The 14,832-nt window shown below is 41.6% G+C and overlaps 1 protein-coding gene and 1 long non-coding RNA gene across 2 annotated transcripts in view; one reads left to right on the plus strand and one right to left on the minus strand.

Moving 5' to 3' along the window:
* Positions 1–1,498, plus strand: part of LOC310852587 — a 22,035-nt gene extending 20,537 nt beyond the window's left edge. Inside the window, exon 2 of the long non-coding RNA XR_014568293.1 lies at positions 756–1,498. This is a non-coding gene — a long non-coding RNA (uncharacterized lncRNA). The remainder of the gene's footprint in view (positions 1–755) is intronic.
* LOC310852439 (methylsterol monooxygenase 1) lies at positions 884–11,009 on the minus strand. Its single transcript, XM_083756007.1, has 6 exons — positions 10,870–11,009; positions 7,332–7,630; positions 5,016–5,164; positions 4,500–4,626; positions 3,149–3,303; positions 884–1,820 (listed from the first exon to the last, which is right to left on the minus strand). The coding sequence occupies exons 2-6, from the start codon at positions 7,584–7,586 to the stop codon at positions 1,613–1,615; spliced, it is 894 nt and encodes a 297-aa protein (XP_083612133.1). The 5' UTR covers positions 7,587–7,630; positions 10,870–11,009; the 3' UTR covers positions 884–1,612.
* Positions 11,010–14,832: the final 3,823 nt, after the last annotated feature.

Below are 14,832 nucleotides of genomic sequence, written 5' to 3' on the forward strand. Positions count from 1 at the left end.
ACTAAGTTAGTTCTTGGTATGGTATCTGTAGAAGTGTGCATGCACACGAAAGCTCATACCAAGAACTAACTTAGTTGGTCTTTAAGGTGCTACTGGAAGGAATTTTTTTTGTTTTGAGGGTAGTGCCCTTTAGTGCTCACTTAGCAGGCTTGTAGCCCACCCATAGCTCTGATTTCCAACAGAGTGGAATGTCCAGGGAGCCAGAAGGAATGGCTGGTGGGCTACCACTGTCCAAGGAACAGACCAAGGAAATCCCCAAACCAAGCACAGAGAAGAAAAAAACACAGAACATGCAAATGTGAATTTGTTCTTTGTTCAAATACACATCTAGTATTGAAATTATTCAAATACACATCTAGTATAAGACAGGGTAGATACAGTAAACATATGAAGCTTAGTAACACAAATATTCACGAGAAAGACTTCATAGGTTTAAAGGAATTTGGGCAATAAAATAAGTGTTAGGAGTCACTTCCAAACCTGGAGGTTGTACGGTAAGGCAAATTGATTTTGATTACAAATAATGAATGCAATGGAGAACAATAACTGGAAACAAATCTATTACTTTTATTAATACTGTACAAAAAAGTAGAAGAGCAGCAGAGAATATAGGAGAATATAGGATTGTTTCTGAAATACTGTCATGCAAACTTTTTCTCCCCCGAAGAATAAAATTCTAGAAACAGCAGAGTGGAAGGGTCTGTGAAGGGTATTGGCCAGGGGAGTGGAGAGGGCCCGGAAGGCCAAATGAAGAGGTCTGCAGAGGCACATTTGATCCCCAGGCCTAAGGTTTCTCATCCCTGATGTATATTCTCAGACACTAATTATGGTCAACACCCTCGTTTTCTGAATGTTATAAAGGAACAGGAAAACATAGCTCAAATTCCAATATATATATCTATTTATTTGTTGCATGGTAAACATGAAAATGTCAGACTACCTTTACAATTTTTTTTTTGCCCACGACAAGTGCAAAATATAGCAATCATTCAGTAGTTTGCAAATATTTATTTATGAACATTAACTACATTGACACAGTTAATTTAGTAAAAGAGAATAGAAAGGCTCATCCCAGCAGATTAAGAAGAAGGGGAGAAAAAAGGTTCCTCTCTCAAACACCAGACTAAGAAAGGTTTTTTAAAGGAAACAACTATTAATATGTGCAAATACTCCTCTTCCGGTATTTTTGCTCCCAAGGAAGTTCTACTCAGCAGCTTATTAAACCAATTTTTATGGGTATGCTTCAGAAGAAACTTAACTTCATATATCCAAATACTTTACAAACAGTTCTATCCAACTCTAATGGAAACTTTATTCTTTTACAAACTTTGTTCTTTACAAACATTCAAATTTGTGGCCTTCATCTTTAACCTTTACTTAAATATATATGCTTCACTTGCGTATAAAATAGAAAATGCATTCATTTTAGGAAGATAGGGCCGTTTCCTCTAGCACACAGCTAGGGCCCAGCAGGCTTGTTCTTGGGCTCCAGTTAAAAGCATCATATAGCTTTGAATTTGCACAGGGTGTTAAATCTTCCAGGCTTAACCAAAAGTTCATGGTAGTTATGTGCATTTGTCAAGTGCTCCTCCTTATATTTCTGCAGGGAAATTTATTTGGTCTTCTTTTCCACCATGCACTCTTGTTTCTCCAATTTCTCTCTGTAAGAATTGTACTGCGAGTCGGTACCAAACAGTTTATCCCACCACGTGAAGGTTGAAGCATAGTTGCCAATGAAGTTCATATGGTGGAAGTCATGGAATCGAGCCCCAGCATAGAAAGGCACCAAATGCAATGGATTCAGAGGAATGTCGTAGCCGCTAAGGAGAGCGAGAGAGAGAGGAGAATTTACAATACAGATACGGAAGACATTGCTCGCATTTCCATTCAAGTGAAGCATTGCTAAAATCAGAAGCAAGTCCCACAGAGTTTAATGGGGCTTACTCTCTTGTAAGCGGGTATAGGACTACAACCATAGACATTTACCAGTTTCCATATTAACTTGGTTGTAATACCCCTGAAGTTCCTGGACTATGCAACTGGACAACATACTTCTGAAGCTGTAAAAGTAGCATCCGCCATGTGGTATTTAAAATGTGTTTCTTACTTCTGTACTGATGATACATGCTTTATATATAGTCCCTGCAAGGAGGTCATGTAAATATCTCAGCACAAAGTGTCCACAACACTATGCCAAACAGAGGAATGAAATAGTTGAAAAATGTGGGCTCTCTCTCTCTCTCCCACACACACATACACACACACACACACACACACACACACATACACACACACACACACACACACACACACAGTCTGGATACATAGCTAGACTTTGCTGGGAAAGTATTCAATGAATCAAGGGTGGCCAACCTATGGCTCTCCAAATGTTGTTCCCATCAACTAAAAATTATGGTTAAATGTTCTCTCTAACCATAATTTGTTTCACTTGTTCAGACATCACAAGGAATTCTAGTTAGCTTAACATTAAAAAGCTTTCTATCTGAAATAAATAAATAAATAAATATAAATTCATTCATTCATTCATTCATTCATTCATTCATTCATTCATTTATAGCCTTCCCATCTGGCTGTGTTGCCCCAGCCACTCTGTATCTATCTTTGACATGTGAAAATAGAGGGGAAGAGGGAGCATGTGAGCCTAAGGCTCATTTAGGTAGCATAGTTTCCAGTTGCATCTTATCATTTCTAGTTACATCTTAATCATACTTAATAGAGCAGCTTTTATGTGGAACTTAAGGTGACCCTACTTGCTCAAAGAGTATCAAATTAGTTTGTAAGCTTGTCATCTAAAGAATCATGTGCAGTAGAATCCTCTGAATGTTTATGCAAACTCTGCTAAAGTCACTGAAACTTACTCTAAGGTAGGAATGCACAGGATTTCAGTCTTAAATACATGCACTTAGAATAAGGACATTTAGAGGAAATCCCGAATAGTTAATAGATTTTTTTTTTAAGTCATTTGTCTAGATTTTACCTGGTGACTTTGGGTGGGATTCAACGAAGTGTGACTTAGAGTACACCTAGATGACTAATTTAGGTCTAATACCCCAAGTAACACGTTTTTGAATACAACCCTCTATATTTCTGATGAATATGACCAGACTGAACAGCGAAAGTAGATTACCTGTGGACGTCAATGGTCTCCAGCAAGCGACAGATCACCCATGCCCACAGAAGAATCACGTGATTGCAAAACACCATTATTCCAATGAAAAACCCAGCTCCAAGGATAAGGGTTTCCAGAGGGTGTGCATATTCAGCTTGCATTCCAAACGGAGCCTATGAAAGGAGGAAGAGGGGAGAAAATGCTCTTTTGTATGCCAAGACATAAATATACTTTACGGCTAATCTGAAATGTATACAGTGGGTTACGAACTAAATTTGTTCCGGAGGTCCGTTCTTAATCTGAAACCGTTCTTAACCTGAGGTACCACTTTAACTAATGGGGCCTCCTGCCGCTGCTGCACGGTTTCTGTTCTCATCCTGAGGTATAGTTTTTAACCCGAGGTACTACTTCTGGGTTAGCGGAGTCTGTAACCTGAAGTGTTTGTAACCCGTGATACGACAGTACGTATCTGCATGGCCAGGTTGTTCTAGCAGAGTTCGCCCCCTCTCGCACTCAGATCCTGGTTTTAATGTTACATACAGGTAACAGAGGAATGAGTGAACTGTGTTTAGCTCTACTCCAACTCTTTATGACTACAAATTCTGGACTGCCCCTGAGACAGTATAATTTCAGCTGGTAGCATAGAACCATGATCACTTAAGACGACAGAGTAAGAACCCCCTGTAAAATATTCAGAATGGAAGCAAATCATAGCTTATATGAAAACTTTACAGTGATGCTTTCCTCACCTTCAGATCCCCCTGAAGGTTTTTCTGAGTCTTTAGTCTATGCTCCCTACTGAGTGTTATTTCAGTAATAGAAGCTAGCTATTCAAAAAAGCAATTGGAGGATGGTTGTTAGGGGAACCACCCAATGTAGGTTACAGGTGGGCTTTAGCTCAGTTGTACAGCACAGTGATACAGAAGGACTAAAGTTCAGTCACTGGTCTCTCTGTTTAATAGGACCTCAGTAAGTAAGGAGACTGGAGAATTGCTGCTGGTCAGACTTCACTACAAATATACTAGGTCAAAGTGGGTTATGTTCCTAACCTACATGATCATTATCAGAATTGTAGGGGAAACCACCTGAAGGGATTTTTGTATTTTATAGCCAGTCATTGGTGGGTAAGATGTTAGACATATTCAGAGCACAGCATTTAAATTGGCGAACTATTTTGAGCGATCAGTTTCGAAGTCTGTCCAACTACAGCAATATTAAACTCTTGATGAAAACAGTTTGCTAAGCGTGCTGTTTTCTCTTCTCCCTTTTTACAAAAAGAATAGCTAATGTATGCCTAGTGCTTTTATATGCTCACAGCATTACAGCATTAACTAGGTAACGTTCACCAAGAATTTAAGGCAATACATACCACAAACTCATGATGCACTTTGTGGATGTACTTATATATTCTCTTGTGATGCAGCAGCCTATGCAGAAAATAATGCCAGGCATCCTCAATCACAGCACACCCAAAACATTGAGAAAGTAGCACATACCTGGGGGGGGGGGGGTAGGGAAAGAGAAGCATTTGTTAAGACAAGTACAATAGATTAGGACACCTTGTCTCCCAACCCAATTTTTGCTTTTTACAAATCATTGTAGCAGTTTTCTAAAACTAATTTCACATTAAAATTTACTTAATCCATTAACATTTTTCTTTCTTGCAAATCAGTTGTAATTTGTAATGATAAGAACGCTTTATAGGGAAAGTTCAGCTTGAAAATGACTGACAACTAGAAACTTCTTGTTATTGTTCTGTGCAGAACTTTTAGAAATCTTCCATATGCTGAAGTGCAGTGCTTGATCATAACAGGATTTGAGAAACACTGCATTTACTGAAGTACTTAACTGCACAGAGCTCTTTAAGTGAAATCCATCTACTTACCATCTTGGCATGCTTTCCCAGTCATAAGGAATATTAAAATATTCTGTGAAGTAAAAGGTACCAAGTATCAGAGGAAACTGAATAAAAAAGTGATTGAACATAAGTGCCTTGAAACACTTCCATTGTCTTTCCCAGGTTTCTGGCTTATCCTGTAAACAAGAAATAAAAGTATTTTATAAATATAAGTAGAATATTCCAATGATATTACTGAAGATGTGATACATGGGAATAAGTACTAAATGAATAGTACTTCATACTATAATAGAAGAATACCTAAATTAAAGGTAACGGAATATCAGCTTTGTCTTATCTGACACTGTTTCAACTGATAATGCCCCAAAATGCAGCAACACTGCTGCCTGTGATTATCAATGTTTCCATTAATATCAGATATACATTTCAATGTTGATTCCCTGCCAATTATCATGCTACTCCAGGTGTACTTGGGGTAAGGCGAGAGATAAATATTAAGGTAGTGTTAGAATGCTCAGATTTTTGTCTTTCAGCCCGGGAACAGTACTGCCATTTGGTCTGAATTTATTGTTAATGAATCAAGATTACAAATGCTATTTTCAAGTCAAAAGGAAGCAGTTATGGTATGCATAGATCACAGCATCTATGGCATCAGAGCAGGGATGAGTAACTTGTGACCTTCCAAACATTGTTGAACTCCAGATTCTGTCAGCCCCAGCCGGCATAGCCCATGGTCAGGAATGAGCGGAGCTCATATATCTGGAGGGCCACAGGTTTCCCCACCCCTGAATTAGTTTGGAGCCTGTACATTGTTTCAAGAAGGCTGCAGAAAATCAGCACAGTAAAGTAATCATGGTTTTATAACAGACTGGGCTCATTATCTCATTAGGAAGCAGGATACTATGATCTATCCACCTTTTAGTAGAAACTGGATTGAGAAGGCACCAGAATTCTATACGATACAAGTTTCACTGACTTATTATTCAATACAGTGGTACCTCGGGTTACAAAAATCATGCAGCGACGGCACGGGAGGCCCCATTAGCTAAAGTGGTTTTCAGGTTAAGAACGGACCTCCGAATTAAGTTCTTAACCCGAGTACCACTGTACAGTGGTACCTCAGGTTACATACGCTTCAGGTTACAGACTCTGCTAACGCAGAAATAGTACCTTGGGTTAAGAACTTTGCTTCAGGATTAGAACAGAAATCGTGCTCCGGCAGCGCAGCAGCAGCAGGAGGCCCCATTAGCTAAAGTGGTGCTTCAGGTTAAGAACAGTTTCAGGTTAAGAACGGACCTCCAGAACAAATTAAGTACTTAACCCGAGGTACCACTGTATTGCAATATTCCAAGCTTTATGTTATTACATATATACCATTCATGTATCAGGGTGTATGTCACTCAAGCGAATTTCACACACGGTTACTATTAAAAACAAGAGTGCCCAGGGCTGATGCTATATACAGGGGCCATGGTCTAGCTTAGTGATGGATAGCCTGAAGCTTTGCAGACTGCTCCAACTCCCATCAGCCCCTGCCAGCATTGCCAATGGTCAGAGATGACAGGACAGTTTGGGGGACCACTGGTTCCCACCTGTGTTCTAGCCACTCTACAGCTTCTGTGGGGGAAACTAGCAACTGTACAATGTTATCTCCTTTCTTCATTTACTGGCTGAACAATGCAATCCTATGCATTGCTTAAGACAGAATCCTACACCAACTAATCTGTGAGTAAGCCACAGTGACAATCACATCTGAGCAACTGTCACTGTGGCTTACTCACAGGTAAGTCTGTGTAGCGTTCCAGCTTAAATACATCTTTAACATTACCTCTTGTCCTTTGGGGTAGCGTGCAGGATAACAGTAAACATCTAGCAATTAAACCTTTTCAGACGTTCCACTTTCTACAATAACATATCAAAACATACACAAACACCCTATTTACTTGAAAGCCTGCAAGTTAGAGGCCAGACTGTCAAAGGCCCTTTGCCTCGTGCTTTTCAACAGTACCACCCAGAATTCAGATTGGAAGTCAGCAATACGTACTCACAGTTAGCGAAACTAAATATCTATATAAGAAATTAACCAAAATATGCATAATAATTATACAATCACATAAATAAGTGTAAATTGTTCCGTGTTTGTTATAAAAGCAGAGTAAAGCATAAGATCGGTTTTTTTCTATCCTCTGAAATAGGCTGCTCACAAAAATGTCACCAGTCGCAAGCTGGCAGAATATGGGAAATGAACTCATGATCTGGGGAGCTCCAAAGTTATGCCACTTGTTGGAGCCATGTATGACACCAGAGCTGGAATTTTTCATACTAGACAACACTCCATCTTACCTGTTGTATTTTATACTTTTGCATGTAAGGTATAAACTGAAAGATAAATCCAGGCAAACATATTAAAAAGTAGGAAAGTTCATGCATGAGAAGTGATCCCCAGGTTGCAATCTGGTATTTGGTGTAGTTATTCAGCATATATGTCCAAGCATTTTTAAATGGCTGTTGTAGCGGATTCTCAGGCAAGAAAGAGTCTATATATTCTACAGCCAGGTAAGCAGAATTCAGCATGCCAACACTGTCGTTAGTTGCCATCGTTCAGTTCTGGAACATCACACCTGTAGCTTCTCTGCAGGATTCTAGGAACAGTAAATAGACATCATGGTAAAGACACCATAACCAAAATGACATCGGCCAGCAACACAGTGTGCAGCTGTTGACTTGCATAAAAATAGGGGACAAGGTCTATCCCTTTCCATACTAGACAACAGAGTTAAACAGATGTCGCTGCTTGCCCTTTGTCCTTGTCCGGTAGGAGAAGATATTAATTCATACCTGCTTGCGCTGTATACATTGACAGAATCTCCTCTACCGCCTGACAAGAAGGAAATGTGCTGCTGCTTAATTAGGATGCCTTGGCCATAAATTGATCGATCATGCTAGTTATCTGTTATATAAAAAAAAAGTAAATTGAAAGCCCTGCATGAAACTACCAGGATTTACCTCGAGAGAACATCCAAGGATTAACTACAAAAACAATTACAGTGGCACCTCATGTTATGTACCATCCCCCTTACGAATGCTGCGGGTTAGGCGCTCCACTAACACGGAAGTAAATCCCCCTTGTGCGACCCTTGCTCCAGGACACAAGTGGAAGTCGCTCTCTGGCGGCGTGGCAGCAGCAGGAGGTGCCACTAGGGAAAGTATGCCTCATGCTATGAGCGGTTTCAGGTTACAAATGGACCTCTGGAACGGATTAAGTACGCAACACAAGGTATCATCTTTCCCTTACTGATATGAAAAAAGGACAGGTGCCAATGTTTACGTACCGATTTCAGTCCAAACCTATTCTCACCTATATGGCATTGCTAATGCATCAGATTGAACAAAGTTTTTATAAGCATTCAATGTCGGAGGTATAAGATCAAATTACATGCTTCCGAGTGATGTGGCCAGCATGACTAAGCCACTTCTGGCGAACTAGAGCAGTGTATGGAAATGCCGTTTACCTTCCTGCTGGAGCGGTACCTATTTATCTACTTGCACTTTGACATGCTTTCGAACTGTTATGTTGGCAGGAGCAGGGACTGAGCAAAGGGAGCTCACCCCGTCATGGGGATTCGAACCTCCGACCTTCTGATTGGCAAGTCCTAGGCTCTGTCCTAGGTAAGTCCACAGCAACACCCGCATCCCTCAAGGATTCACATACATGCTTTCAAATGTATATGTGTCAGTTTGCAATAAAGTAACTCTTAATAAAGAGGAATTAAATGCTGTGCTCTTCTAATTATTCAGTCAGAGCAAGAATTTAGGCTTGCCGGATAGAACAATCCTGACCCTCCAGAGTGGCCAAAGGTCAAAGATGACAGGAGTTGTAGTCCAGCAACATTTAGAGAGCCAGAGGCTAGCCATCCCCAATATGTCTGAAAATCAACTAACATTAAGAGTGCCACAACAAGAGAATCCCAATCCCACCTTGGCAATCAAACCGAGTGATTGCAGGCTAAGGTACCTGACCAGGGGGGTGAAATCCTTATAATGGCTACTCTGCCTTTCTGTACCTCAAGCCTTACTTTGTGCTGCACTTGATATTCAGGTGAATCTATTTGGAGGAAGTTTATACCTCCCTCTTTGTCCAGCCAGGTACCAGACCAGACTGGCAAGTTACTAAAATCTGAAATGATTGAGGTCTATTATTTATTTATTGCACACATTTTTTAGCATAAAAAGTAAACTCAAAGTGAATTGCAATGTATCAAATAACTTTCCCAATCTATCTGCTATAATTATGCAAATTTCAACTCCTAACAGTATCAGTAATCTATTCTTCTACCCATATTACAAGTTAAAGGGAGCAGGTGGTGTTGTGGTCTAAACCACTGAGCCTCTTGGGCTTGCCAATTGGAAGGTTGGCGGTTTAAATCCCCACAACAGGGTAAGCTCCCATTGCTCTGTCCCAGCTTCTGCGAACACAGCAGTTCAAAAGCATGCCAGTGCAAGTAGATAAATAGGTACTGCTGGGGCAAGAAGGTAAACAGCATTTCTGTGAGCTATAGTTTCTGTCACGGTGTTCCATTGCACCAGAAGCAGTTTAGTTATGCTGGCCATATGACCCAGAAAAGCTGTCTGTGGACAAATGCCGATTCCCTCGGCCTGAAGCAAGATGAGTGCCAAAACCCCATAGTCACCTTTGACTGGACTTAACTGTCCAGGGGCCCTTTACCTTTTTGTTATTACAAGTTAAATAAAAGAGAAAAGACAGCTCTGCCTGCAAGTTTGCGTTCCAACAGTGCAACTCAATAGGGAAAAGTAATGGGGAGGCATGAAAAGCAAGCACTGGAGCAGCTATTCCTTTACTGGCAGACTGAGGGGGCCAGGCTGGTCTTCCTCTTGGTCTTCCTAGTTGCCCTGTGTACCCCTGCTGGTGACTGAGGCCACAGCATGCCACCCACTGGTTCCTGTACAACGCAAGACTATGACTGAAACTAGATACAATCTAGCTCTGTGAAGCAAGACTTAAGCATGTGAAATGATGAAACCTTATAGCACAATCTCAAGGATGTTTACTCCGCAGCACATTTATCAAATTAAACTGGGCTAATATTGTAGGATACAGTGGCTCGAGCGTCAGACTAGGCCAATTCCCTGCTCAGCCACATAGTACATTTGGTGTTCTTGGTCTAGTCATTGTATTTTACTTATTATACCATAAATTTTCTATACTGCTTAATTATAGGTGGGAACCACTAAAGTGGTTTCCCACTATCCATCCTAACCCACCTATCTCAAAGTTTGGTTAGGAACAAGTTGCAGGAGGAGAATGCCTACAGCTCCTTGGAGAACAGCCGGTAAATAATTCTTAAAACATGCTACCTCATCCATCTTAAAAAAGTTACATAAAAACTAGACAGTCCTCAGTCAGGCCTGGCCAAGCTCATCAACCAAAACAAATTATAATATAAACTTTGGAATTTCAAGCCATGGTTTGCTTTCTTGTTCTACCAGGCAAGCAGCACTAGGCGAATCAAAACAGAGAAATCGAAAACAGGCACCAGGAGAAAGAAATGCCTTCTGCTATAACTCACCTGGGCCAAATAACAACAACTAATACAAAATAAAAATGCATCTCCCGAACCCTTAACTTCATCTTTTGTCTCTGAGAGAGAAGTCGGTGAGGGGGGAGAGAAATAAAAGGGAAAGTCACAAAATAACAGGCCTGAGCGGCCAAGAAGTGAATATTTTGGTGCCCATAAACAAAATGTAAAGGGGTTGCGTTTGTCGCCTTTTTCGGTGGGTGGATCTCCAAATGCAACCAATGAAAGGAGCACCCCCTAAAACAACCCGCCCCCCAAGGCGCCTCCGCTCTCCATCCTCTTACCTGCGCCGAGGGATGCAGCAGCTCTGCCCACCTACGCTCCGCGACAAGGGCCAGGCTCCCTTCGCGCCGGGTCCTCAAATCCTTCATTGGCCGCGGAAGGAAAGGCCGCCCCGCTGCCGCGATTGGTGCCGTCGCGACCGTCAGGCGTGCGCCGATCAGGTCTCGGCGGGCCGCCATTGGGTGGAGGGATGGAGTGAGATCGTCAGCCCTTGTGGGCCGGCCAATGGGACGAGGCGCCAGTTCACTGACGAAGAGAAGGGAGAGGAGCGAGATGGGTGTATGAAGGGGACGCGGGGCGGAAGGTAGGCATGCAAACCGCACGGCGGCTGCACGCTGACCTGCTTCTCCTAATATCGAAGGATCGCAGCCTCTGCTCACGGGGTTTACTTCCAAGGAAAGCTGGGCATAAGACGGCAGCTTTCCGATGCAGCTTAGCTCCCCTGCCTCGCGCTCCAAAATAAACCTAGAAGTAATGTTTGGTATTGTTTTCGGTTCATACAACTCCCCCTTCCTTTTGCTGGAGAAAAATTCAGATTATTTTTTTAATGGTACATGCGGAATCGCTTTCACGTTTCCCTTTTTTTTAACTGCCCATTTCATTGCTGTAACCCAGCCTGGGACTTTATGGTAGGGAGCAATTATAAATGAGAAATAAATGAGAAAATCCCGAATCCCATAAGTGGTTTGGTTCCTCTTGGCAGTGCCAGATTTATGTACAAGCTAAACAAGCTACAGCTTAAGGCCTCACTCTCTTGGGTCCCCCCCCCCAAAATAAAGGAAAAAACACCTGGATGTACATTTCCAAAATATAATATAAAAAACAAATAAAATTAAACCAGCAAGAGTGTTTTGTGTTGTGTAGGCTCCTGTGATGTAAGACATTGTAAGTAATAGGCTTCGCCTGCTACCTAAAGTATCACATATCAAGGGCCCTATCATCAAACCTAAATCTGGCCTTGCCTCTTGGGGCTTGGTCCTAAGTACTGGCAAGTGCTTCAGATTGCATCTGTTCTTGTTCAACAGCAAACACAAGTTAGGTTACCTTACTCTCTGCTTTATGCCAGGAATCTACTGCTATCTTCCACATGCAATCAGTGAGGCCAGCTACTGGCATTTATATATTATAAATATAGCAATCATTCAGTAGTTTGCAAATATTTATTTATGAACATTAACTACATTGACACAGTTAATTTAGTAAAAGAGAATAGAAAGGTGTTAACGTATTTTTCGCACCATAGGACGCACCGGACAATAGGACGCACCTTGTTTTAGAGGGGGGAGAACAAGAAAAAAAATCTCCCCCTCTCTGCCCAGGGCCCCTTCAGCGAAGCGGCAGGAGGTGCTGCGCAGAGAGGGGGAGAAGTTTCCCCTTCTTGTTTTCCCGCTCTAAAACAAGGTGCCGTTTAAGGTGCGTTCAGGCGGCTACCTTGGAACCCTGGAGAGTGAGAGGGGTCGGTGCGCACCGACCCCTCTCGCTCTCCAGGCTTCAGGTTCCTTTCGACCTGCTCTTTGGGGCTGGCGGGGGGAAGCCCACCACCAGCCCCAAAGAGCAGGTCAGGGAGCAGCAGAAAGGTGCAGCGGAGAGGCTGCTGCCATAGTCGCGCGTCACTTCTCCAGCCGGGAGAGGGTCGCAGGGGGCTGCTTTATTTTTATTTTTTTTTAAAGATTTTTATTAAATTTTTCAAAAATTTAGTAAAAACGAAACAAAACAATAATAAAAAACAGACAAAAATAAAGAACAAGTATAGTTTCAATCCCCTTTTTTATTTTAACTTACTTTCCCGACTTCCTCATACCTCCCCTCTCTGTATTCCAATTTCTATTTTATTAGTTCATCAAATCCTTTCCCTTAATTTTCGTTTAATTTTTTGCCCTTCTTTTCTTATTACTTATCCATTCCAACTGGAAACCACATAATTTCTAAACAAACGTTATTCTAACATTCATTGATTTTGCAATGTTTCTTGAGATAGTCCTTAAATTTCTTCCAATCTTCTTCCGCTGTCTCTCTCCCCTGGTCTCGGATTCTGCCAGTCATTTCTGCCAGTCCCATATAGTCTATCACCTTCATCTGCCATTCTTCCATGGTGGGTAGATCTTGTGTCTTCCAATACTTTGCGATGAGTATTCTTGCTGCTATTGTGGCATACATAAAGAATGTTCTATCCTTCTTTAGCACCAAATGGCCGACAATACCCAAGAGAAAGGCCTCTGGTTTCTTCAGAAAGGTATATTTAAATACCTTTTTCAGTTCATTATATATCATTTCCCAGAACGCCTTAATCTTTGGGCACGTCCACCAAAGGTGAAAGAAAGTACCTTCATTTTCTTTACATTTCCAACATTTATTATCAGGTAAGTGGTAATTTTTTGCAAGTTTGACTGGGGTCATGTACCACCTATAAATCATTTTCATAATATTCTCTCTTAGGGCATTACATGCCGTAAATTTCATTCCGGTGGTCCACAACTTTTCCCAGTCAGCAAACATAATGTTATGACCAATGTCTTGTGCCCACTTAATCATGGCTGATTTCACCGTCTCATCCTGCGTATTCCATTTCAACAGCAAGTTATACATTTTTGACATTTTTTTTTATTGGATTCTAACAATTCTGTTTCCAATTTTGATTTTTCCACCTGGAAGCCAATTTTCCTGTCCATCTTATAAACCTCCATTATTTGATAATAATGAAGCCAGTCTCGCACTTTATCTTTTAATTTCTCAAAACACTGCAATTTCAATTTGTCCCCTTCTTGTTCCAAAATTTCCCAGTATTTCAGCCATTTGAACTCCATATTAAGCTTTTTCACAGCCTTCGCCTCCATTGGCGACAACCACCTTGGGGTTTTATTTTCCAGCAAGTCTTTGTATCTAATCCAGACATTATATAATGCTTTCCTGACAATATGATTTTTAAAGGCTTTGTGTGCTTTAACCTTGTCATACCACAAATATGCATGCCACCCAAAAGTATTATTAAAACCCTCCAAATCCAAAATGTCTGTATTCTCAAGAAGCAGCCAGTCTTTCAACCAGCAGAAAGCTGCCGATTCATAGTATAATTTAAGGTCTGGCAGGGCAAATCCCCCCCTTTCCTTTGCATCAGTTAAAATCTTAAATTTAATTCTGGGTTTCGTGCCCTGCCAGACAAATTTCGAAATATCTTTCTGCCACTTCTTGAAACAGTCCATCTTGTCCACGATCTGCAATGTTTGAAACAAGAACAACATTCTAGGCAATACATTCATCTTTATAACCGCAATTCGACCAGACAAGGAAAGCTTCAAATTTGACCAGATTTCTAAGTCTTTTTTCACTTCTGTCCAAGATTTCTCATAATTATTTTTAAATAAATTCACATTTTTAGCTGTCATATTAATCCCCAAATATTTCACATTCTTAACCACAGTTAATCCTGTTTCATTCTGAAACCTCTTTTTCAAAAACTGTTAAATTTTTCTCCAATACCTTAGTTTTTAACTTATTCAATTTAAAACCTGCTACTTGACCAAACTCTTGAATTAGTTCTAAGACCCATTTTGTACTAGATTCAGGCTCTTGTAATGTAAGTACCAAGTCATAAGCAAATGCTCTCAATTTGTACCGTTTTAGCCCCCCGCACGCTCTCCCAGCTGGAGAGGTGATGTGCGGCTATAGGGGCTCTCCAGCCGGGAGAGGGTTGCAGGGGGCTGCTTTAGCCCCGCGCGCACTATCCCGGCTGGAGAGGTGACACGCGGCTCTAGAGGCTCCTGCCATAGCCGCGCGTCACCTCTCCAGCCGGGAGAGGGTTGCGGGGTGCCTCTTTAGCCCCCCGTGTGCTCTCCCGGCTGGAGAGGTGACAGGCGGCTATAGAGGCTCTGGCTATAGCCGCGCGTCACCTCTCCAGCCGGGAGAGGGTCTTGGGGCTATGGCGTCTTCGCTCCATAGGACGCACACACATTTCTCCTTCATTTTGG

Source organism: Podarcis gaigeae (assembly GCF_964106915.1).
Source record: "Podarcis gaigeae genome assembly, chromosome: 9".
Taxonomy (NCBI): Eukaryota; Metazoa; Chordata; class Lepidosauria; order Squamata; family Lacertidae; genus Podarcis; species Podarcis gaigeae.

What these genes read in the sequence shown, in the direction of transcription:
- LOC310852439 (XM_083756007.1), bottom strand. Translation starts at nt 7,586, where the DNA reads ATGGCAACTAACGACAGTGTTGGCATGCTGAATTCTGCTTACCTGGCT. An exon ending in TGGGAAAGCATGCCAAGATG is followed by an intron (nt 4,627 to 5,015) that starts GTAAGTAGATGG and finishes CCCCCCCCCCAG; the next exon opens with GTATGTGCTACTTTCTCAAT. An exon ending in AAGTGCATCATGAGTTTGTG is followed by an intron (nt 3,304 to 4,499) that starts GTATGTATTGCC and finishes CTCCTTTCATAG; the next exon opens with GCTCCGTTTGGAATGCAAGC.